The sequence below is a fragment of the Pelodiscus sinensis genome, chromosome 23 (assembly GCF_052426305.1).
Source record: "Pelodiscus sinensis isolate ZL-2025 chromosome 23, ASM5242630v1, whole genome shotgun sequence".
NCBI classification, from domain to species: domain Eukaryota; kingdom Metazoa; phylum Chordata; order Testudines; family Trionychidae; genus Pelodiscus; species Pelodiscus sinensis.
In genome coordinates, this window is record NC_143074.1 from 26,584,331 (window position 1) to 26,610,212 (window position 25,882).

The window sequence follows — 25,882 nt, forward strand, 5'->3', positions numbered from 1 at the left end:
CTCTCCGCCTGCCTCACAGCCCTGCCTTTCCCACAGAGCTCACTTTGCTGCATGCTCCAACAGGGGGAAGTGATCTTGTCCCCAAGCTCTCTCCAACTCTAGGCGCAGATTTGTTGAAGAGCAGCTCTTGCATTGCTGGTAGCCCTGCCAGGACAGAGGACGCCTCCCTGGTTCATGTACCACTCTGAGCTAAGACAGTTACGGTCTAGACCAGTGGTTTCCAACCTTTTTTTATAAAGTATCCCTTTTTCAAAAGAAAAAATTCTAAGTACCCCTAGTACCTGCAGTTTTCAGACACTTTTCTACCATGGCAACATATTGGTTTAAACAACTTAATTGTAGCCAGGCAGGCGATGAAATTTTTGGGTGTAAAAAATACAAAAATAATAAAGCACTGTAAAACTTACAACAAAAATTCCGTTTTCTCCAAGTTTCAGTTGTGTTGACGTACCCCCCAGACGTCTCTCGAGTGCCCCAAAGGTACCCGTCCCACTGGTTGACAAACACTGGTCTAGACAGGGGACTGGACTCGATGCCTCGCGAGGTCCCTTCCCGTTCTAGTGTTCTAGGATTACCAGTGCCTGCCCGTTTCTCTCCCTCACCAACGGCACTTCCGACATGTACGGCAAGTGCTGCACAAACGTAGGAAGCTTCATGGCTGTTCTGAGACTTAGATCTGAATTTCAATATGATTTAAGAGGGTTTTTCAGGCTGTGCTGAGTGACCTTGCAGCCCAGAACGCCTCAGTTACGTCACTTGAGCTTCTGGGAGGCAGAGGCATGTTGCCGTAGAGTGGGATACATACTAGCGCTCGTGGGATGACGTGCAGGCAGCGGGGGGGAGCAGACCGTGCTGTGGACTGTGGGGTTGTTGCAGAGAGGTGTGTGCACACCTAGCAGGTCCATCAGTGAATCAGAGAGGTCTGAATTTAAAGTGATAGAAATGTAGCCGTGTTAGTCTTGTGTAGCTGAAACAAAAAACAGGACTGTGTAGCACTTTAAAGACTAAAAAGATGGTTTATTAGGTGATGAGCTTTCCTGGGCCAGACCAACTTCCTCAGGTCAAATAGTGGAAGAACATTGTCACAACCATATATACCAAAGTATACAATTTAAAAAAATGAACACATATGAAAAGGACAAATCAAATTTCAGAACAGAAGAGGGATTGGGGGGGAAGGTAAATGTCTGTGAGCTAATGATAGTAGAGGTAATAATTGGGGAAGCTATCTTTGTAATGGGTAAGGTAATTAGATTCTTTATTCAAACTCAGGCGTAAAGTGTCAAACTTAAGCATGAATGACAGTTCAGAGGATTCTCTTTCAAGTGCAGTCTCAAAAGGCCTTTGAAGCATATTCCTGCGCATCCAGAAATATAATTTATGCTATCATGTGCCGAAAGTGTCCGTCTGCTTTGTACATTGGACAAACGTCTCAGACACTTCGCCAAAGGATCAATGCCCACAAAACAGATATTAGACAGGATCACAAAGAACAGTTTCTTGCCATTTCAGCCAGAAAGGACACTGTCTCAACGACTTAATTACCTGCATCCTGCTTCAGAAGCCTTTTAAATCTGCACTTGAAAGGGAATCCTCTGAACTGTCATTCATGCTAAAATTCGACACTACGCGTGGGTCTCAACAAAGACCCTAGCTATCTTACCCATTACAAAGATAGCTTCCCCAATTATCACCTCTAATACCATTAGTTCACAGACATTTACCTCCCCCCCTCCCTGCCCCCTGCATCCACCTTCTGTTCTGAAATTTGATTTGTCCTTTTCATATGTGTTCATTTTTTTAATTGTATCCTTTGGTATATATGGTTGTGACTATTTTCTTCCACTATTTGATCTGAGGAAGTGGGTCTGGCCCACAAAAGCTCATCACCTAATAAACCATCTTGTTAGTCTTTAAAGTGCTACATAGTCCTGTATTTTATTTGAATTTAAAGTGTATTTGGTCAAGAAACTTGAAGCCCAGAGAACTTGGAAGGGTTGGGTTTGGCAGCTGACATTTTGCTCTGCTCTCGGTGAATCCCAAGCGAAGGACTGGTGTCTCATATCAAACACAAAGAAATATCAAGCACAACCGTTTCAGCTGAGTGCTGCTCAGCACCTTGTGGGGACTGCCCAGGTGGTCAGGTGGCATTTCAGCCATGAAAGGAGCTAACGGTCTGCTCCAAAACAGAACGCCGCTGCCTTTGCAGATACAGCTGTGACTGGCCTGTGTCCGCACAAGGACCACTCTTTGTCACTGCCAAAGATCCATTTCCATTGTCGGCCTGGGGGACCTGATCTTGCATTAATTGGCTGCCAAGCGTGTCTGTTGTGGGATGCAGACGACCCTTCCTACTTTCGGCTGCTTGTCTGCTCATGTCACTTAGGGTCTTTCTACACTACAGAGTTTTGTCGGAAAAACAGTTGTTTTTCTGACAAAACCTGAGTTACGTCCACACTGCAATCGCGTTCTTCCAAAAGTCAATCGAAAGAACAGAGGGGTTTTTCCGGTGTTGGTAAACCTCTTTCTACGAGGAAGAAGCCTTTTTCCGAAAGAATTCTTTTGGAAAAAGGCGTGTGTGGACGGGGAAGAAGGAGTTCTTTCCCAAGAAGAGGAAAGAGGAAGAAGCACAGGTGCCCTGGTGGCCACTCCGTCCATAGTAATCCCAGCTGAAATGCGAGAGAGCGTCCATTCTGCATGGACACTATCTTTTGGAAAAGCAGCTGGCTTTTGCGATGCGCTTTGGCAGTGTGGACGCTCTCTTTCAGAAGAAGTTTTTTCAGAAGGTCTCTTCCCAAAAAAGGTTCTTCTGAATGAAGCCTGCAGTCTAGACGTAGCCTTAGAGAAGGGTTTTTATGCGCTGGAGACAGCGGCGTACATGAAGCCCTGGCGATTTCCTCCTGTGCAATGTCAAAGCCACCAGAACATCTAGAATTTGATCGCCAGTGCTTGTAAAGAGCGGAGCCTGGCAGAAAGATATTTGATATTAGTTTAGGAAAACCAAACACAAAATGTATGAGCTTGTGCTTCCACTCAACAGAGAGGGTGCTTCCTCGTGCCTGAGAACCCTGACTCTGTATTTCTCTGCGCTGAACCAAGCTTAATGTGTACATTTCATTTGCAGGAAACGACTCCATTTTCCACGATATCGACAGTGATACCTCTTTGACTAGCTTGAGCGACTGTTTCCTTGCCTCCTCAGAAGTTAACTCCATGCAGGCTAGAGTAGGAAACCCCATTGACAGGCTGTACTCTATGCAGAGCTCATATTTCGCCTCATGAAAATAATACTAATAAACCAACACAGATAGCTGGCGTGTCTTTAGGAAGTGACGTTTTGCAGAGCAGACTCTACAGCCATATGTTGCCCAGCTCTTCCTTCACCGTGATTCCTGCTGCCTCTGGACTGCCAAGAGCATTTTCAAGAGGACCATATATTAAATCAATCAGCCAACCTACCAACCACCCCTTCCCACACGCTCACACACACAGCCTCGATGATCCAGCGTAGCCCAGGCCAGGAGCAAAGCCTGGAAAGGATGGAAGCCCCAGCTGTCCAGCAGCCCTTGGTTTGGTTGGCGCACCGCACTGGAAGGGGAGCGACTGCGTGGAAAGCTAGACCGTTGGCCTCCTTCTTTCGTCCTTTCGTTTGGAGATTTAAACTTTTTTTAAAGCCACTGATACTGACATCAGTCGACCATATGACGAATAAATCAAAGAAACTGGAGACTCCTCCCCTCTCCTACTGCATGACTCATGCTATGTTGTGGACAAATTGCCATTTGAACTGTGAGAAGTTAATGTAAATGTGACGTTCAACATTTGTTTCCTTTCTACACTTTTTCTACATCCCCCTCGATCTGCTCCTTAGTTTATAGCCCTTGTCCGTAGGAGACTTAGAAAAACTGGTTAACAATACGCCTTGTGGAGACGCCAGTGATTTCATAACTGAGAAAGGTCTGTGACCCTGGAGAGAAGCTGCATGTTAGGGACAGATGCATTTAGATGAGTATTAATCTTGAATAATTAAACGAAAGGTGCTTACACGACACAAAGCTTTATTTAATTTGTAACGTGTGAGAATAAAGCATTTCCTTTGATTTGTAAGTAACTGAACACCAACTTTCAAGCCCAGGCGGTGATTGGCAGCCATGTGGTGTTCATTCTCTTCTGTTTATTTCGGTTTGGCATGAGACATAAATGTGCTACACTCCATTGTCCATCTGGAATAATTAAGGCCCCCGTTAGTTAATTTGCTCCCCTTCCCAAGGAAAGCGCCAGATCTCAGATCCTAGCTCAGGCCCTGAGAAGTCTCTGGAAATGAGACAAAGGACACACCGAGCACGGGGGAAGGCTCTGCCCAGGTCTGATCTCGCTTAGGCAAGTCCCTGCTGTGACAGGGTAGCCTCCAGGCCTCCGCTAGTGGAAACGCAAGGAAATGCAGAGACACAGAGGATGGTCTCAACAGCCCTGGCTGACGTTTGAGCAGCCATTGTAGATTGTAGTCGGGCATAACACCTGATAATAGCGTTGTTGTGATAGCTGTTGCCTGGAAACATTACTGATCAGGTGGAGAGGCAGACACATAAGGGCGTTTCTCATAATGGAGAAGACTTAGTGAGGAACAACTGGGCAAAGCAGTCGGAGTAATGATGGGGTGTTCTCCCAAAGAGTAAGGACCTGGTGAGGAGGGAGAGTTTAGGTAAGTCAGGCCCATTCCTCAATAGATGTGTTGCAAAGGCTGACCAGGCCGACCTACACCAAGTTCAGTGTGCTGGTTAATTTGCCTCCTTGTGTGTGGCACATGGTGCAGGCCAAGAGCAAAGCCTGGGAAGGATGGACCACCCAGCTCTCCGGAAGCCCCTGGTTTGATTGGAGCGCTGCACTGGAAAGGAAACGACTGCGTGGAAAGCTAGACCGTTGGCCTCTCTCCTTCACAGTGCGCTATGCAAAAATGCATGGGCAGGCGGAGGTGTCTGGCACGTGGCCGCAAGGCCCTGCGTGCTGCTTTGATGGTCCATAGCCACAAAGGACAGACTCAGCGGCCGAGTTACATGGGGCAGCGTGTTGCGGGTTCCTGCTGGAGATGGGTCCTGGCTGCTGTGGCAGTCGGCCCCGTTCTGAATCAGCAAGGGCTCCTTTCTGCAGGGCAAGAAAGAACCGAGTCAGCCAACGTTGCACCTGTGCTGCTCTGTGGCAAGTGGCCTGCCGCCCGTGGGCCAAGAGAGCGCCGGCGCATCTTACCTCGCAGGTGATCGACTCTGCCCGTGGCACTGAACAGGCGGCAAACAGCCACAGACCACCAAAGGGTGGCAGAGTAAACCAGCCACTCCTTTCCCAGCGGAGTCCCTCCCCCCCCCCCCCCCGGGGCACTCAAGCAGTGGCTTCTGAGCGTGTTCCTCTCATGCAGGTGAGATGGCGCACCTGAGGGCTCTGCTGGCCCCAGCACAGCGTCCCAACCCCCACAGAGCCCTGCTGTTCTGGGCTAACAAGCTCAAGCCATCCCCTTGCTGCTGCGTGTGGCTCTCCTACCTCCAAGAGAACGTAGTCCCAATTGCAGCCTGATGTCTCCCAGCAGTCGTGGGTCAGTCCCAGCTGCTCGCATTCGCCAGGACCTGTCTTCTCCCCGGGAGCCCACTGGCCATCTCCTGGCGATTGGGAGGAAAAGGCTTTGCTGCTTTTCTTCTCACCCAGACACGACCAGCTTTCCCCTGATGCTTTACCAAAAACCCCTCCTCACAGCTCCTGGTGTCTGCAAAGAACTCGATGACCGTCTCCGTGGGCTGCATTAGGAGCGCATGTCTCACGTGGCACATTGGAGCCATTTGTAACTACCCCTTCACAGCAGTAATCCAACCCCAGCACACACCTAGGGCAGAGCTGTCCTCTCACGCTCCTCCCTCTGCTGCGTATGGACTGTACCCAGCCACACGAGCTCCAGCCAGGCCGCGTGAGGCCAGTGCCCAATCAGTCGGTGAGAGCTGCGAGATGGCTGAGTCAGGCGAGAGCCCTGCTCCCAGTCTACCTCTCGGGCCGGCTGATGGCAGAGGAAATCCACTGCCCACACAGGAATCAGCACTGGAGGGCCAGTGACCTTGCATGGCACCAGCGCAGCGCTGCATGGGCAGCAGTGCGGGTCTGACGCCGCTCTCGGCTGTGCCTGTGGGTGCCGTGTGCCCCCCACGTTCTGCTCTGACTGGGACCAGGTGCATTGTACACGCACTCTTGGCTGCCGTGATGCACTATGTTCCCAGTCTTGGGGGAGCCGGGCTAGGCTGTAACTTTAAAAGCAGCCGGCAGTCCTGGGACACCATGGAGACTAACGAAGGGGCAGGATCATCAGCATTCGTGGGTTTTACATTGGTGAGTGTCTAAGGTGCCACAGGACTGCTCGTTGTATTCCCAGGGCCAGCCAAGGGGGGTGCACAACCAGACACATGGCCAGTCACTTTGCACAGGCCAGTGATATCTGGCAAAGGCCAAAGTTCATTAAAACAAAATAAATGTCACTCTTATTTGTAGTACGAATTCTCCCACAGGAGTGTGATCATGGTGGTTTTAACCTGGGACCTGCAGTAAAATATTATAAAGCAACCTCTGACCTTTTTGATTTCTGGTTTACTCTTGTATTGTCAAGGGAAATGTCACTGATCAGGTGAAGGTAAAATGTGTAATGGGCCATACAGCAGTAATATCTTACACCGAGTCACACTGATAAATTCCTGCCAAAGCCTCTTAGCATCTGGCACTTTCATGGAAACCACAAATTGTGATTGTACATATGGGAGTTTGAAGGGTAGAGGTCATGACAGCAGTTTATTACATGTACCTTACAGTGATCATTCTCTCTAGCAAATTAACCTCTCTCTAGCATGAATACATCCAGTGAGCTCTTCTCAGCATTTCAATCATGCCGGTTTAGCTAAAGGAGGAATACGCGTTAGGCTAAAGCAGGGACAAGATGCAATTAACGAAAAGAAGATTGATTAGGTTTGTGTTCATTCAATAATAGTTAATGAAAGGTTATCATAACAGGAACATGCTAAATGATACAGTTGTATTGTGGGCCCCAAAGATTTCCCTTCCATCAGATGTGGTAACTGATGGATGCGGTAGTTAGCCCCGGGCCGCACACACCAGCACATGCTTTTAACCTACTAACTAACCAGCATGTTTCCATTCTGTAGCATCACTGCCAATGGAAGATTCCCACAATGTGCATCTCATCTCAGGCCTAGACTGTTGCCAGTCTCGTGATGACACGGGGGTGGCCTTACTTTCCAAGCCATTGGCTTTATGATCTGAAATGTATTTCATGTCCATCAAGTGGGAGAAAAATTATGTTGCCGTCATAGTTATGTTCTAATATAATTCCAGTCCTGATTATAATGCTTGGTTTCCGTCTCCAGGGTGGAACATGTCCCACAAATCTTGGGGTTTTCTCTCCTCTCTCAACAAATGTGTCGGCATTGTCAAGCCCAAGTGCTTCTAAGCATGCACAAGGCGTGAGCTGCAGCATGCTCTCGGGGCCCAGACTGTGCTTCGCTCGCTGGGTGCGTAGTGCAAATATTGCCAGCCCCATGAGCGGGTTCCTTGAGACGGCCAGCGCCTACCCATCAGCAGCACCGTGGCCTCTCTGCCATGCAGTCGCTGGGTATTAAGGCGCCTTCAGCCTCGTAGAGTGGTTGATGTAATTCCACTTCCCTTGACCTCCCGAAGGAGGGTCTCCTGTCACCTTTCCTACTGATCAGTGATCTTCCAAGCCACACCCCTCATCCTGCCCGGAACATCACACTCCCTGCTCCTACTGGACAGGTGGTCTGTTCCATGGGGACGTCATGCTAACTCCGTCGGATGCCACTGCAGGGTCACCACAAGGGCTGGTCCCAAGAGCCGGAGGGAAGTGTGTGCACACGAGAATGGCGGCGGAGCCAGTTCCAGGTACACGCTGGTCCCGAGCTCCTGTGTGCTTAATTCCTCCAGCACCTGGAGTCGCTGAGCAGGGTGGGACTGAGCAGCTGGCATTGTGTGTCTGAGTCCCCCATCCGTGTTCCCTACTCTCCTTGCACAGCGCCGCTGCGTGGCCCCGAGTGCACGAATAGCACGGCCACGGCAGAGCTCGTTAAGCACACATTAAGGCCCACTGCTCAGCAAGGCACTGAAAACCCCGCTTGCCTGTGAGCTGGGTCTGAAAGCTTCTTGGCTTCGGTTGAACTCACACGCAAGTGCACTGGGATGACTCCTGGGCTGAGCGTGGCCTCCCTGAACACCCGGGTGACTCCTGAGGCCGAGACAGGCTCAGAGCTGGAGTCGCTGCTGCGGCCGCTGCACAACGTTGTTTCGTTTAGCAGTGACTGGAAGGACCCCCAGCTCTGTGGCAGTGGGAGCTCCGCTTCCACGTGGGCCCCCTTTTCTAGCTGTGTATGGCTGTATCACTTGTATATTTATATATTCTGTATTTATGTTACCAACACGTAGTATTTTGTAGCTGTCTGTTACAATTTGTTTAACTTGTACAAACTATGACACTGCGCTTGCATATTAACCACCGGCCGTCCAGGGTAGCTCCTGGCCCCTCGCCCTCTGTGTTGGTAAACAGCCGCCATACTGTGTCGAGAGCGGATTTTTTATTTAATTACTTGTCATTGTTAAATTATTTATTAGTGGTTTTGGTTTTGTTTTTTTCCTGTCACTGCATTTTTTTTCCTGCCGCTGTCACCTGGCAGCTAAGGTCTGTGAGATCCTCATGCATTGTGTTTCTGCCCACGGGGGAAAAGAGATGACACTTCAGTATATTTGTAAATAAAAGCAACCTGCAAACAAACGGGCGCTCTCCTCAGGGGCAGTTTTTGTCCTTTCTGTTGTAGTCAAGCATGTACCGTGTGTGTGTGGGGGGGGGGGGGGGCTTGCCCTGTGAAATGACAGGCATAGCCTGCCTCACCAGGGCCTCCATTTCTCCTTGCTGCAGCCCCATCATTAGTAGAGCCCACCTGTCGGTTGGAGGGCGGGGCTATAAACACCCCGGGAAAAGGGTAACCGCTTTAACGAGATAATTGCAATTGTTTAACCAGTTAACAGCGCAGCTCAGGTGCACCCAGCCCCCCCCCCCCCCCCGCCACGGAGGCTGCTCTAGCTCAGCCCCCCATGGGCGGGGCTGCTTCATCCGGGCGAGGTTCTGCTGCGGGTGGGGGCCGTGCCAGGCTGCAGGTGGAGGGCTGCTCCAGACAGCCTGGGTCCTGCCAACCGGGCCGCAGCAGGCAGGGGTGCTCTCCGGTTACCCGCTTACAGCACGAGCTTGCTCGTGAGGATCATGCTTACTGAGGCGTTGATTCACCGGTTAACGTTTTACACCCCAGTGGAAGGGACCCCACACTCCATGGATCCTGGTTCTCAGGCGCCTGGTGGGCCTACCGTGGCTTGGGGGGTTGGGGTGTGGCTGCACCCGACTGAAGCGGCTCACATCCAGGGCATGCTGGCTACAGCAATGAGGGGCCTTTGCACAAGCCGTGCCAGCGTGGGATCCGGCTGGCACTGCCAGTGTCTCAGCCGTCGTCGAGTCGGGTGCACGTGTGGGGAGAGGGGACGGCGGAGGCCCGGCCAGCTGGAGAAGGGGGATGAACTCAGCAGCCCAAGAAGAGACGGAAAAGGTCCATCTTCCTGTCGTGGGAGCAGCACGAGGGTCGCTCTCGCCTCCCCGAGTCGTGTCCATCGAGCCTGCAACCAGCTCGGGGCACCCACTCTAGTGCGGCTGCCGCTTGAGACGCCCAGCTCCCTGGCACCGGGGGCACCACGCCTCGGCACGACACTGCCAGCCGGAGGCCTGGCCAGGTGCCACACGGCAGCACTGCGGCACCGAGCCGGCAGTGTCCTGGCCGAGGGCTGGGCCCCGGGGCAGCTGCTGGGCTGGCCACACCTGGGAGCAGACGTGCCCCCTCAGGCTTACAGGCGTCAAACCCCCCAGCCAGGCCCGGGTCAGCCCATGTCTGGCCTCCACCCCGCAGAGCTGTCGGCTGTGAGCAGAGATGGGGCAGGGCACCCCTGTATGCCGGGGCCCTATCCAGAGCTAGGGCTAGCGCAGAGCTGGGTGGCACACCCAGCAGCGGGAGGGGCGGGGCGGTGGACTTAGCCCACGTTAATAGGCGCCACGAGCGCTCGCCCATAGAACGTGGCTGGCTGGGAAGTTTCACTGCCAGGGCAAAGCTTTCCTCACGGCATTTTGGCTTCTTAAAAAAACAAAACCCGAGAGGCCCCGATAGAGCGTGGTCCAGCCCAGCCTCTTGGCTTTGTAACCAAGCGCTCGGCTGACGCCACAGCCCGCCTGCCCCATGGGAACCACGCTGGTTTCTGCGCCGCGCCGGGAGGGAGGTGGTGCGGCACGCGCAGCCCAGGGGGCCGGGCTGTCTGGGCCGGAGAGCAGCGGGGGCGGGGGCGGGGCCTGGCTGGTCCAGCCCTCGGCCGAGAGCCGCCTTCGTGCGGACGACAGAGCGGAGCTGCCCAGGAGCAGGAGAGTACCAGGAGGGGCGGCGTCACAGTGAGGGAAGCGATCCAGACGCTGCCCAGCGTGGCTGTGCCGGCCCCGTTGGGAGGGCCTGCTCCTTGAGCGGGGCTGCCTGCACTGAGCCGTTGTGCCCGCACACCCCCGGCAGGCCCCGTGTGCGGCTCCGGCAGAACAGAGGGCCAAGCTCCCGCCATGCCCAGTAATGCTCGGCCCCTCGGCACCCAGCTACGGGCTAGTCCTGGCAGCTCCTGGCGGTAACGCAGACAGGGCCATTGGCGCACACTGCGTCGTTAGGGGCTCGCAGCCAGAGGGGCCGAAAGCAGGGCTGCTGCACCTTCCTTCTCAGGACTTTCCAGGCCTGGTCTGGTGCAAGCTGCCCTCAGCACGGCCACGTCTGCACGTGGGGTTTGACACTGAACCGAAGTGGAGGTCTCAAGCCTGGGAGTCCAGTTCACCCCAGGCGTGGAGGCTTGGCACCCGGAGTTTTTTACCTTGTGACCGCCTTGCCTATGCACAGCGGGTGGCTGGACAAGCAAGGGCCACGGGGCTCCTCGTATCGTGAACTAAAGAGCGGCCAGGCCAGGTCAGAGCAAAGGTCCATTGAGCCCAGTGTCCTGTCTGCTGAAGGTGGCCAAGACCAGGTGCCCCAGAGGGAGGGAACAACAGGGAACCCTCACGTGATCCCTCCCTATCGCCATTCCCAGCCCCTGACACACAGAGCCCAGGGACCCCTCCCTGCCCACCCTGGCTAATTGCCATTGCTGGACCTATCCTCCATGAACTTATCTAGCTCTTTCTTTGAACCCTGTGACAGTCTGTGAAGACTTCAGCAAAGCTGTGAAGCACAAGGCGATCCCAGCAGCTGCAGAGCGTAGCTATACTGTGAGCACTACAGCACACAGCTCCACACGGCGCAGCAGCATATGGGGGGCAGTCTTCGATGTTGGGAATCCACTTCCCAACTGGCAGTACCTTGGCTGCCAGAAGAATCCTTCTTTCATCCTAGTCATGGCCACCCTAGAGGCTAGATCAGTTTAGCTACAGCACTAGGGTGAGACATAGCGAGAGCAATCTGAAATCTAAGAGTAGAGCAGCCCAGAAACAGACAAATATACGTATATGACCAAAAGACAATTGGATGGATAGGTGGGTGGGTAGACAGATAAATAGAATCATGTTCTACATATCTATTTATCTGAGGGAGTTTTGATTTGCTCACATCTAATTCTTAGGCCACATCTCCATTTACTGGAGGATTGACATGCCAGTGATCAATGATCTAGAGTTTGATTTAGTAGGTCTAGTAAAGACTCACTAAATCAAAAGCTGAGGGGCTCGCATTGACTCCGGTATTCCTTGCTGTTGTGAGGAGTAAGGGAAGTCAACAGGAGAGTTTTCTCCCACCAACCGCCTGCTGTGGGGCCACCCCAGAAAAATCGACACAAAGTACATCAACTCCAGCTATGCAATTCACAGTTGTGTATCTTGCATCAATTTTCTCCCCCAGTGTAGATCTGACCTCAGATGCTGATCTCCGGGGTGTGGAGTGGAGGCACCATTTCTCTCATGCTCCATGCACTGCAAGATACACCTTCAATGTCATTCTTTCATTTTTTAAAACTGAGGGGTTGTCATTTAAGGACTGTCAAGTCTTTCCCACTTCATCTTGGAAATGATCAATACTTTGCCCGACACTTTAGGACTGAGAACAACATTACGCAACCTAACAGTTAATACTGTTTTCAGTAGCTCTTATTTTAACCCATATAGATGCCAATGTAGCTGCTACACTTCGTTCTACTTCTCTCCATCTGCAGGACTCCCTCGACTAGAGGGCATGATAGAATTGGCCCAGAGTTAAGCTGAAAACTCTGCTCATTTACTTGTACTGCTCTGAGTCAAACACCTTCTTTTCCTTTTGCTGTTTGGCTCCAAACTGCATCATCTCCTCCTCCACTGCTTGCTATTGGTGGAATGTCCTGGAGGAAAAATGAATTGCCATTAGCAATTGGTTTCACCCAAGTCAGAACTAGCTGCTCAAATATTCATGCTTTGTGAGCATCCAATATTTATGAAGGAAGAAATACAGTTGCCCTCAGCGGTTTCTGAATCTTACCAAAAAGATACAGCGAAGAGATTAGCAAAAGGGGGGGAAATGATGATGAATATATTTGGGGCTTGGCGTGCTGCATTGTTTGTGTTGTGTTCTCTCTCTAGTGTCCGTGCGACAGAATGAAGACTGATTTATGTGGCACAGCTGTGGCAAACAAAGGAGAGGAGGCCAGGGAAATGGCTGGAGGTAAAAATGCCGGTGCAAAGGGTGAAAGGCCCGCACCTGGGTCTTGCTTCCCATGCTACCGACCCCCCTCGGTGTCCCCTGGACAATCAGATTATCTTCTGGACAGAGGAGTTCAAACAGCCCTTCAAAAGATTTGTCTTAATAATTGCCGCCTTATCTCAACTCCTGGGTTTTTATCAGCCAAGCCGCTGCTGCGAGGCAGATCCTGGGGATAAGGGGCTGTCAGTCTTAATTATTATTACCTCTGACAATGAAAGCGCATTTGTTCATCTTTCTGTGGACTGGGAAAGAGTCGCACCTAATGAACAGCTGCTGTTTCATCAATATTTTTAAGAGAGTAAAAGTAAAGTTCTAAGGGTAGGGCCTACTGTTCAAAACAAGCTGATAGTAAATGCTGCTAAATAAATAATGCTGCTGCTTCTCAGTCGTTTGTGCTCACATTGTAGCCGGTTGTTCTAGTGAAAATTATTCACGTTTTTACATTTACAGAAAGTTCTTCATTCCTGGAGGGCGAATTTTTCAGTTAACCCTTCTCGTGCTGGTTTCCCATCCCTGAGGAGATTCTCACTAGCGCCCGCAGGTAACACGCAAAGAGAGCCGTGGCAAAGTTTTCTTTGACACCAGAAAACAAAACAGTTCTGCTTGAAATCCTGAGAGTGAATTTGGACCATGATACTTCTCAAACAGAAGCCACAACAGTTATTTAATTGCCAAACTTTTCTATTACATTTCCAGAGCTAATTTTGAACTATTTGCTCCAGGTAGAGCCCAGTCCCTAATGGTTTAAAGTAGGGAAATGAGATATTGCATTGAACATGAGGACATAACGGCCAGACTGGGTCAGACCAAACACCCCTCCTGTGTCCCGTCTGCCCACAGTGGCCAATGCCCGGTGCCCCAGAGGGAGTGAACAGAGCAGGGAACCATCAAGTCTCAGAGGAGTAGCCACGTTACTCTTTAAGGGTACGTCTACACTAGCCCCCTAGTTCGAACTAGGGAGGCTAATGGGGGCGACTGAAATTGCAAATGAAGTGCAGGATTTAAATATCCCGCGCTTCATTAGCATGTTCCCGGCCGGTCGCCATTTTTGGAAATTGACTAACCCAGAAGAACTGCCCACGTCTACACGCGGCAGAGACGGGCGATTCCGAAATAAACCCCTTACTTCGAATTACCAGTTAAACCTCATGGAATTTCGGAATCGCCCTTCTCTGCCGCATGTAGACACGGGCAGTTCTTCCGGGCTAGTTAATTTCCAAAATGGCGACCGGCCGGGAACATGCTAATGAAGCGCGGGATATTTAAATCCCGCACTTCATTTGCAATTTTGGTCGCCCTCATTAGCCTCCCTAGTTCGAACTAGGGGGCAAGTGTAGACGTACCCTAGGGTGCTAGAGGACCACTCATTTTAAACCTTTTTTTTAAAGTTACAGACTAACAAAAAGTAGATATGGGATCATGAGCTTTTGTGGGCACAACCCACTTCTTCAGATGACAGTTATAGAGCAAGAGGCACAGATGGACAAGTATAAAGCAGGGAGAGAGAGAGAAGAGAAAAAACCCCTCTCAGTTAAAGTGTCTGTGCTAAATGAGGCTAACGGAGTGGCCTGTAAGTATCTGATAATTAGCTTTTGATGTTATCTGGGTGTTGAATATAACGGCCCATCCAAGAAATGTCTTTGTTCGCCCCCAGGAAAATGTGGCAAATTTGCAAGTGATCCATCCCCTGGTGCCCACTCCCAGCCTCTGACAAACAGAGACTAGGACCACCATCCCTGCACATCCTGTCTAACAGCCATCAATCAGTCTAAACTCTGTGAATTTATCTAGTTCTTTTTTGAACCCTGTTAAAGTCCTGGTTTTCACAACATCCTTTGGCAAGGAGTTCCACAGGTCGAATGTGCGCTGTGTGAAGAAATACTTCCCTTTGTTTGTTTGAAACCTGCCATCTAAAGAGAAAGACCGCTTTAATTTCTCTCTCTCTTCGGCCTAATTCAGGCCCTGTTGCAGTCACCACAGAGATTCCCATTGGCTGCAGTGGGAGTTAGAACTGCTCCTCAGACACCAATCTCCCCGTTGATAAGAAAACAACACCAGGTGCATCATTCACTCTTACTAACCTTCAGATTTACCATTCCACTATGTGGCAGAGGGCCTGTGTAAGGCATCTCCTTGCACACTAGGAGCCCACTGCAGATGTTCAGAGCAACAGCTCAGCAGCCATGAGCAAAAAGACAGTAACACCCAGGTGAGAGTCAGCATTGCAGTATCAGCTCTGGCAGAGCAACTCCTCATCCTGCCTACATGGGAGAAGAGCAGCTGGGCTCCAGCGATGAAGAATGGGCCTCAGTAGGGAGCTGAAACATCTCATCTCACCCATGCCTAGAAGTGTGCACTGTCATCCCAGGAGGTGGAGGTGGCACGAGGGTGTGGTGAGACACTGTTGAAGAGATTCCTCTCCCCCCCCGACCCAGGTTGCTGATTCTCCTCTCACACCAGTTTTGCACTGGATAAGTCTGCCCTACCGCGGTGCGGCTGCATCGGTGCAACTGGCCGCTGCAGCGTGTCTGGTGAAGATGTGCTATGTCAACAGAGCGCACTTGCCACTTGCCCGTCACTCCAGCTCACCGAGACACTGAGCCATGTCTCCACTTGCCATGCCAGCAATCGATCTTCTGGTGTTTGATTTAGCAGGTCTACTTAAGTCCTGCTAAATTGAATGCTGAGGGTGCTCCCAATTGGTGCCAGTACTCCTCAATTCGCGAGGAGTAAGGGAAGCCAACAGGAGCATTTGCTTCCATCGACCTCCCGCTGTGAGGATGGTGCGCACTAAGCTCAGTTTAAGGTGCGTCAAATCCAGGTACATTATGTACATGCCTTAAGCTGACCTTCTGGGTCTAGTATAGACCTGGCCTGATGCTATGTTGGCAGGAGAGCGTCTCCCATTGACAGTACCTGTGTGGACAGTGTGAAACTTGTCATTCAAAGGGGCTTTTTCACAACCCAGAGCAACGTAACTTAGATTGACTTAAGCAGTAGTGTTGGCCAGCCCGGTTTCACAGAATCATAGAATCCCAGGGCTGGAAGAGACCTCAGGAGGTCATCGAGTCCAGCCCCCTGCCCAAAGCAGGACCAACCCAACTCCATCATCATTTGTCAAGCTGAGACTTAAACACCTCTAGGAATGGAGTTTCCACCCCCTCCCTAGGGATCCCATCCCAGCGCTTCACTCCCCTCCTAGGGAAAGAGTTTTTCCTAATATGCAACCTAGACCTCCCCCACTGTAACTTGAGCCCATTGCTCCTCATTCTGCCATCTGTCACCACTGAGAACAGCCTCTCTCCAGCCTCTTTGGACCCTCCCTTCGGGAAGTTGAAGGCTGCTATCAAATCCCCCCTCACTCTTCGCTCCTGCAGGCTAAATAAGCCCAAATCCCTCAGTGTCTTCTCATAGGTCATGTGCTCCAGCCCCCCAATCATTTTGGTTTCCCTCTGCTGGACCCTCACCAATGTGTCCACATCCTTTCCATAGTGGGGGGCCCAGAACTGGAGGCAATACTCCAGATGTGGCCTCACCAGAGCCGAATAAAGGGGAATAATCACTTCTTTGGATCTGCTGGCAATGCTCCTCCTAATGCTCCCTAATATTCCATTCACCTTCTCAGCTACAATGACACACGGTTGACTCCTATCCAGCTTCTCATCCACTGCAATCCCCAGGTCCTTTTCTGCTGAACTGCTTCCTAGCCATTTGGTCCCCAGCCTGTAACAATGCTTGGGATTCTTCCATCATCCCAAGTGCAGGACTCTGAACTGTCCATGTTGTACCTCTTTTGGCCCAGTCCTCTAAGCTGTCTAGGTCACTCTGGACCCTATCCCTGCCCTTCAACGTATCTACTGCTCCCCCTAGCTTAGTGTCATCTGAGTGTTTGCACCAGAGTAGCTGCAAGGACATAGGAATGAGACTGACACTGGTTTCAAACGTTGTGGCTTGGAAATAAAACCTTTTATAAACCTTTTGCCTATTGTCAAGCTGCCCATTCTCAGGCTATTGCATCGGTAGCTACAATTGATCAAAAAATGTTATTCCAAGCCCATATTTACCCACAGCGTGGGATGCCTCAGATCCAGGATTTGGGGCAGAAATTTAAAATCACACATGCTGGGCATTTTTCAGAGTGCTACAAAACAATAATTCTGCTGTTCTTTGTAAAGATGAGTGAACTCTTCCAAGAGACGTTTGAAAGGGAAGCCCCCTTAGCTGGTTCTAAGAAACTGCCCTTCCAGGAGGCTGGCGCTGCAGTTATAGTGTCTGTGAATCTTGCTTCGAGCCACCTCTTGCTGCTCAGGAGCCAAATGTGGAGTTTGTGGCTATTGGAGGCACAGAAATGAAGCGTTTGACAGGGAAGTGCCGTCTCTTGTAAAAGTCAGCACTGACGTGAGACCACCCACGTCTAAGATAATAATATTCCCATTCTAATTCGGAAGCATGTGCCCAAGTCTCTGCCAGGATCCCAGCGACTAGGCCTCAGCTCCGAGTTCAGGGACAGCATGCTCACATGCTCGCACAATGACTGGCCTGGGACCGGGCCGAGGCAGAGGCACTGTCGGCCCTTGTCAGCTAGAGCGCCAGAAGGAAAGAGGGTTTGAAGACTTTCCTAGACGCAGCAGAGACCTCAGACAGAAGGTAGCCCCGCCTCCTGCCCACGCTGAGAAACCCACAGCAAATCAGACCATTACACCGACATCGATCAATTACCCCTCATCCCGGCCCCGGGAGGGAGCCGCGTGTAGTTGTATCTATCCACTGGGGCTCGCCCTCCCGTGCGGTGCAGCCATAAATCAAATGCAGACGCAGGGTTTGTGTGTCTCGCGCCAGCTCCTCGACGCTTGTTGTGAGAGCGCGTGTGTGTCCACCTCTCTGGCCCAGTGGGAGCCCCGTGCTTGTGTCCTCCTGGCGCTGAGAGGAAGACACGGCATGACTAAAAATGGCCCATAAAACTCCCCGTGCCCACACCCCATCCCACTGCGCTGCCAGGGGACTCGCGTCCAACGAGATGCATGAGGCCGACTGCCATCCTGCCAGGACCACAATGACCCCAGAGGCCACCCCTCCCCTTCTGGCTGGCCCAAGACCACAGTGAGGTGGCCCCACAGGCAGGACCTGCTGCCTTCATAGGAGGTAACATAGAACCATAGAACACTAGCACTGGAAGGGACCTCAAGAGGTCATCGAGTCCAGTCCCCTGCCCTCATGGTGTGACGTAGTGGGGGGCACCTTGCTGGTTGCTATGCTGGGCAGTGGGCTATGAGTGACCCCCACTGGCTGCTGTCTGTAGCGTGGCCCAGCAGGGCAGGGGATGAGTCATTATGCAAAGGGGCTTTGAACCTGTCTGACCAGTTATCTCCCAGGGAGCGGAACAATGGGAAGAAGGCAGAGTGGAGCCCTGGCTGGGAGGCAGGGCTGGAAGAGAGTGGTAGTTTCGGTCTGGGAAGCAGGGGAGAAGGAGCTAGGGAGAGGGGCTGGGATTGTAGGGCCCAGCCACCTCTCATCTCAAGGGGGGCAATGAGGCCTCCTAGCCCCAGTTCCTGGAACCAGATGACATCTGTGCTGTGCTGTATCCTGGAGAAGCAATAAACTCCCTCTATTCTACTGGCTGGTGGAGTCTGTTCGTGCCACTACGGGGGCGCAGGAGACGGGGAAACCCCAACGCGCCGTCACACCTGGCAGGACCAAATACTGTCTAAACCATCCCTGATAGACGTTTATCTAATCTGCTCTTCAATATCTCCAGAGACAGGGATTCCACAATCTCCCTGGGCAATTTATTCCAGTGTTTGACCCTGACAGTTAGGAACGGGCCAGGGTATCCACTTCCCTGCCCAACAGGGAGCCATTGCCAGAGTCCTGGTGCCGTGGGCGGGGGGGTTCCGGCACTTTCTGGAGCCCCCCTGTGCTGCGTGGAGCAGGAGCATGGGGGGGGCAGGGCTGTAGCTCTCACCCAGCTGCCCCCAATCTGGGAATTTACCCCCCCCGCACACTCCTTTGCCACACGTGAGCACATGGGCCGCTCTGATACAGCTTTCCCAAGGAGAGTGTTTCACAACAACTGCCTGTGTAATTACCCGGCGGAACACGGTGCATGAGACACACTTTCCTTTTACACGCCCCTTTTGTAATTACCACACACCCAGCCCGCCCCCCGGGGTGTGCAGACACATGTGTGTGTGTGTGCGCGCGCGCACGTTGTGTAACGATTATTAACCACGCGCTGGGGTCAGCAAGCCCTCGTTCTCATCCCCGTGCTGGGGCATTCCCAGGGATATTCCCTCCCTGCGCCTGCTTTGCTTCCTTGTCTCACTTGCTGCAGGTAACCTGGTGTCCCGCCCATCAGGATGAGTAATTGCTGATCTGATTAGCCAGCAGTAGACACCACAGTGACAGATTCCCTCACACCTGGGCTGCCGGATTGCTGCTGCTAAGGTGCTGATAGGCAGGGCAGAGGACCCCAGCTGAACTGCAGCTATTCTCTTAATCGTCTCTTCACAGCAAGGCAGGGACTACAACCTTGTTCTCCGGGACTGAGGGGAGGAGTCGATAACACAGCTCCCTGTGGCTACTGCCCATCCTGCAGCACGCAGCCATGGCACCCTGCTTCAAGCAGGTGGAGGGGAACACCCTCGAAGGTGAGGGAGAGCCCTAATGCTAGAGGGAAAAGTCCCCGAATGCACTTCACTAGGCCACAGAAACAGGGGCCCCTGGGGGCCACGCTGACCATTGATTCATCCCGATGCCGCTGCCTCCTTTCAGGGCAGGCCCGACCCCTGCCTCCCTGCACTGCCCCCCTGGAATCGCTGCAGCACTGGCTTTAAGGAGGCAGCCTGAACTGGCATCCTGGCCATGCTCCCTCCACCTGACCTGTCTCTGTCTCTGGAGACTGGACTTAGAAGGAGCCTTCATGTTTGTGCCTAGGCACCTGCATAGATCTGAGGCTGTGATTCCAGTCAGAGCTGAAATATTAGGCTCCCCGCCTGCGGCTCCTTCCTCTGTGTGTTATTCTGCAGCATTTCCACACAGAGGCACCCCCAGGCTCTCCGCTCACTTCCCACCTGACCCTGATGGTTTCATGTGCTGGAATTCATGCAGCTACGTGTTGTGTCTGAGAACCGCGTCGCTCCCTTCTCGCTCGGCGTGACTCGGCAGTGCACCATTAGCTGCTGCTTGCTCAGGGCTCTGAAGATGAAAAGTGCTCAACAGCCTTGTTATTCTGCTTACTAGAAAGGCAGGCGCCGTGCAGGACTCGCTGGGCTGTGCCAGCAGGTAATTATGCTGGTGCACGTCCACTAAACAGAGGCTGTGGCTGAAGTGAGTGTAGCCAAACACACCGTAATTCGCAATGTCTGCAACAATGCATCCAGCTGCACTGAATCCCCTGAACCCCAGCCCGGCCAGGCCTATGGGCTTCTGGCTCCTGCCATACCTGCATTGGAACTGAACTTCCCTTGGCCTGACTTTTGGCAGAGTTTGTCGCAGAAATTGCCCATTTCGCTAGTTTCTAAATCTTCTGAAACTTTTCAGAGGCCTTTCAAGCGTTAGAAGATTCCTGCCAGACAACTGGACCATGCATAAGGAAGAACTGGCTTTTGAAATCTAATCTTCTCCAGCTCAAACCAGCGAGGTAGAGCTGTGCTGTTGACAGTGCGTCTCTGAAGACTTTCAATATACGTTTTATTCCATGGCTCTGGCACCACATAGGAAATTAATTCAGCGACAATATTTTCATTAGATTATAGCCCAAGCTCTCAATCTTAGGCACGTTTGTATGCTTGTAATACATTCTAATTACTTGTAAAGAATAAGTCTGTGTGCTGGTTGGTTTATTGAATATATTAAGTTAATGAATAAATAAATTTGTCTCCATGCTGGGAATGCCACGCGCCGTCAAACTTGCCACAGAAGGAGGGACCCAGAAGCAGGTTTCATTTGCCGTGTTGGTAACTGATCCCATTTGTATTGGAGGCGGATTGGCTGTGCCTCCTATGCGGAGCAAATCGCCCGCAGCTGGCTCACAGCAGCTCGACTGTTGGCCAGAGACCTACGGCCTTGGGAAGGGCTGTGGGAGTCTCTCTCTGCGCCCGGCCAGCCCACACAGAGACCAGGACTGCACCCTTCCGGGGGAGCTGTCCGCTCTGCCGCTCTCCTGCCCTTCTGAAGGACACACAGAGGCAGCACCAGCAGACATGGGCTTCGAAATGCCCACTCCACGTTTTGGACCATGGGCTCCTTTTAGCTTTTGCCTTAGATACTTTTTCCTCTTTGTGTGGGGGTGGGGGTGGGGGTGGGGGTGGGCTGTGAGCGTTCATTACAAACCGTGGCGTGTCTGAAGGAATTCTGCCAGGGACAAGGCCCCTCGAGCTGTCTGGCTCCCTCAAAGGGTGGAAACACGTCTGTGTAGCGGCGACTCTGCGAGGATGCCTCCTCTGTCAAGTCCACGCACTCAGCGAGCGCAAGGCGAGCGTTTCAGACCCGCCCTGCCGGGTCCCCCCGTGGCTGGTGGAAGCGCAGGGCTAGCAGGGACTGCAAGGGATGGATCCCACGCTGGGACTCCCTTTCCAGAGGGGTTGGGTCTCAGCGCACCCTGACAATTCCTGACACCATCCACTGCCCCGGTGAGTGGCTGCTAGAACTTTCCGCTCTCTCCAGTGCCCCCCGTGGCTGATGCCCCCAAAGCGGCGCCCGCATCCCTCCTGCCTGGCTCCCTGCTGCGTGACGCAGGGGACACGACGTGAGAACAGGCCGGGGGTGCCAAGGGGATTCAACCAGGCCCAGAGGAGCTGGCTACCGCTACTGTGGCCCTGGACTCCTGGGATGGTTGCTGGAGCCCTGCACCCCATGTTCCGGGCGGCTCTTCAGGCTGCTTGGGGGGGCACCGCGTTCCAGGCAGCGCGGGGGGGCACACTGTGGTCTGGGCCATGCCACAGGCTGGCTGTCCCTGGACCCGCCCCTTCTCGGAGCTTGGAGCCAACCCCCCCATCTCGCCCAGGGCCTGGCGAGGCTGCTGATGCCCCTTCGTGAGGGCAGTGACTCCCTCCTGAGAGCAGGCACACGGAACGGGAGCAACGCAGAGCCCTGGTCAACCCCCTGGAGGCACACGGAGACTTGGGGGAAGGCTCCACACTGCTCATTGCCTACAGATGGGGACACAACTCACGGCTGGGGCGCCAAGGGTTAATGCCAGTCCCTGCCGCTGGGGAGCCGGCGGAGCAGAGGAAGCGGCTGCCAGAGGGGCAAAGGACAAGTGTCCTGCGCATGGCGCCTCTGAAAGGACAGTTGGTCTGCACAGCTCACCTAGCCTTGCAAGCGAAAAGCAGAGCGCTCGGCTGTGTACCTGCTGGTGGCACAGGGAGAGCCGCCTGCGGCCTCCCGCACACGCCCCATTCTTTCCAGGCGTTGGAATAGCTGGGAGAGGAGACTCCGCAGAACTTCTCTGTGTGCGTCTGCTCATGCCCCGTTGTCACATTTCTCAACCGCTGTGTTGGTGCACGTGGTCGTGGCACTTCCTCTTCCACGCCGCTGGCAAGGTGCTCACCACGTGCCCCGCCCCTCGGGCGCAGGCGCCAGGAGCCGCAGGCATGAAAGCCGGTTGGCAGCAGGGAGCTGGAGCAGGCTTTGGTGTCCACACGTGGAATTCTGCCCCCCCAAGCGCCCTGCAGAGCAACGCGGTAGCCTCTGGCACTGTGGTGCGGACGCAGGCCAGCTCTGCAGAGCTATGGAGGGCGCGGCTGAAGGGCCCCAGTCTGTCTGGGTATGTCTACACTACAGCACTAATTCGAACTAACTTAATTCGAATTAGTTAATTCGAACTAAGCTAATTTGAACTAGTGCATCTATACCTTAAAACTAGTTCGAATTAGCATTTTGCTAATTCGAACTAGCATGTCCACGTTGAGTGGACCCTGAACCAGGGTTAAGGATGGCCGAAAGCAGTGCCGGCAGGCATCAGGTTAGGACTCAGGAATGTCTCAGGCTAGCCGAGGGCTGTGCTTAAAGGGACCCAACCCCCACCCCTGACAGACAGTTCTCAGGGGTTCCCTGCTTGCTTGTCTAACTCGATGAGGGACAGCAAAGCAGTCCTGGCTTGGAGTGCCCTGAGTACCCACGTTCGGCACATCACAGCACTCAGCCATCAGCCCAGCTGCACTTGCCACAGGCTGCCATCCAGGGAGGGGGTCAATCGGGGGGCTGCAGGAGAGCTTCCACCCCGAGGAGCCCGCAGAGCCACCCCAGTCCTCCCCATCGGGGGCTCTTCACCCCAGTCCTCCCTCACCTCCTTCCACTTACCCCTCCCTAGCCCCCCTTCCTGATGTACAAAATAAAGGACATGTGTGTTCAAAAATAGAAACTCTCTTTATTGAACAAAACTCAGGGAGACTGGGAAAAGGAGGTGGGAGAGGGGAAGAGAGAGGGTGGGAGAAGGGAGGGCAACTAAAATGATCAGGGGTTTGGAACAGGTCCCATATGAAGAGAGGCTAAAGAGACTGGGACTTTTCAGCTTAGAAAAGAGGAGACTGAGGGGGGATATGATAGAGGTCTATAAAAGCATGAGTGGTGTGGAAAGGGTGCCTAAAGAAAAGTTCTTCATTAGTTCCCATACTAGAAGGACTAGAGGACACCAAATGAAATGAATAGGTAGCAGGCTTCAAACTAATAAGAGAAAGTTCTTCTTCACAAAGCAAATAGTCAACCTGTGGAACTCCTTGCTGCAGGAGGCTGTGAAGGCTAGAACTAGAACAGAATTTAAAGAGAAGTGAGATAAAGTCATGGAGGTTGGGTCCAGGGAGTGCTATTAGCCAGGGGGTAGAAATGGTGTCCCTGCCCTCTGTTTGTGGAAGGCTGGAGATGGATGGCACGAGACAAGTGGCTTGGTCATTGTTTCGGTCCATCCCCTCTAGAGTATCTAGTGTTGGCCGCTGTTGGCACACGGGAGACAGCCCCAATGGGAACCAACATAGCACACTTATATCAGCCCTCTTAGGGTATGTCTACACTGCCACCCTAGTAGGCTAATGTAGGCATTCAAAGTTGCAAATGAAGCCTGGGATTTAAATATCCCGAGCTTCATTTGCATCTTGCTGGGCGCTGCCATTTTTAAATCCCCCTTACTGCGGACTCCGTGCCCGCGGCTACACGCGGCATGGAGTAGGTAGTTCGAATTAGGCTCTCTAATTTGAGCTACCAGTATACCTCGTTCCACGAGGAGTAGCGGTAGTTCCAATTAGAGAGCCTAATTCGAACTACCTACTCCGTGCCGCGTGTAGCCGCGGGCACGGAGTCCGCACTAAGGGGGATTTAAAAATGGTGGCGCCCAGCAAGATGCAAATGAAGCCTGGGATATTTAAAACCTGGGCTTCATTTGCAACTTCGAATGCCTACATTAGCCACCCTAGTTCCAACTAGGGTGGCAGTGTAGACATACCCTTAGATACTTGCAATCTGGGGTCGTTCTGTGCGTGTGCAAGTGCTTCCTCCGCTTGCCGCAGAGTGCTTTGTATTCATACAAGCTGAACTGCATCCTGGTGACCTCAGACCATGTCTTCTGTTTGTCCAGCTCAGTTTGAGTTGTGACCCTCCCCTCCAAAGCACTTGCCACCGCCCTTCCCCGGGTATCATCTGCACACTTTGTGTGCGCTCTCTGGGCCATCATCTAATCCGTGATGAAAACATTGGGCAGACCTGGACCCAGCACTGATCCCTGCAGAACCCCTTCCAGCAGGTCTGGCTATCTGCATGCGCTTAGCTATGCGGCCTTTCGGCCCTGCCCACAGATTAGGTACGGCCTGGCGCTGCCTGATGGCCGAGCAGGGCTACGGTGAAGAGTGCTGACTCGGCCCTCGGCACCTTGCACTGCGACATTCCAAGACATATTTCACCAGCTCCACGGCCATGCAGCAGGCTGACACGATTCCAGCTTTGCCGAAGGCAGGGACCAGTTGATGTAACAAAGATGGGCCAAGCCAACCTGCTTAGGGTAAAATATACTCACAGCCGCTCCGTGGGGGGGGCCAGTTTCTATGCAGAGCACATTTGAAACTGTCCCTAGCGCTCCGCTCACGGGATAGCCAAGAAATCAGCATGGCCTCGAGTGCTCGGCCCCTTCTCGGAAACAAACGTGGCGCGAGCACAAGCCAGAAGCTGAGCCCAGGCCAGGGCAGAGTCAGGGGGACAGAGGCAGGAACCACCCAGCGCTTTTGTCAGCAGCACACGCTACACCCCGTGCCAGGGCGCGAGCCCGGCAGACTGGCCCTGACACAGCAGATAACCCGGCAGACACTGATCTTGGCAGCCTTTCAGGAGCGCGGTTTTCACAAGGATTAACTGTTCTGGGACAATTTCTCCAATGTGCTAGGCACAAACATTCATTTCTTCTCCACCAGACATGCAAGGCTTCTTGCTCGGCCCCCGCTCTGTGCAAACACTGGCCCATGGGAGGAAAGTCCCACTCTCCGCTTACATGAACTCTCCATGGGTTTCCAGGGTGCTGATGGTGGGCAGGGCCACACAGCGCGCTTGTTCCCCTCCGCCACGCCAGTCTGGCCACCATTCCGCGGTGGCAGCCATGTCCTGGGGGCAGAAGGGCATCTCCTCCCCTGTGCCAGGGAAGGGTCCAGTAGGAGTCTCACTGCTCTGCCCAGGAGCAGGAACAGGCCTTTGTCTGGCGTCTGAGGGCCAGACCGCGACACGAGCAGAGGGCTGCTCCGAGCAGCCAGCCAGCCAGCCAGCCGGGCCCAAGCAAACGGCTGCCTTCCTACTGTGTTTTACGCGCTCCCCCATTCAGATGTTCGCCAGTGCGGTTACCTGTGGGGCATCTCTCCTCTCGTCATGGACTCACCCTTCCTAGTGTCCTTGGCCTGCCTGACAGGCCCGTTCCCTCTGCCCGGTCCCCTTCCCGGAGCTGCTCTTCGCAGTCCCTGCTGATAGCAGCTCACACCAGATGCAGAGAGAACCCTTAAAGCACTGACAGGAGAGTCTGCTACATTCCCAACTCGTTTGGCCTCTCGGGGTGCCAGTGGCTTTTCCTTCAGGAA

General features: G+C 53.0%; 1 protein-coding gene across 2 annotated transcripts in view; it reads left to right on the forward strand.

The window, feature by feature from the left end:
* Positions 1-13,034, forward strand: part of LMX1B (LIM homeobox transcription factor 1 beta) — a 123,701-nt gene extending 110,667 nt beyond the window's left edge. Inside the window, exon 8 of one of the 2 annotated variants that reach the window (XM_075905744.2) lies at positions 12,716-13,034. In XM_075905744.2, the coding sequence (XP_075761859.1) occupies positions 12,716-12,741 (26 nt within the window). In that variant the 3' untranslated portion in view covers positions 12,742-13,034. Of the gene's footprint in view, positions 1-3,124; positions 8,825-12,715 lie in introns of those variants that run through there. The other variant, XM_075905743.2, reaches the window with a different exon arrangement.
* Positions 13,035-25,882: the final 12,848 nt, after the last annotated feature.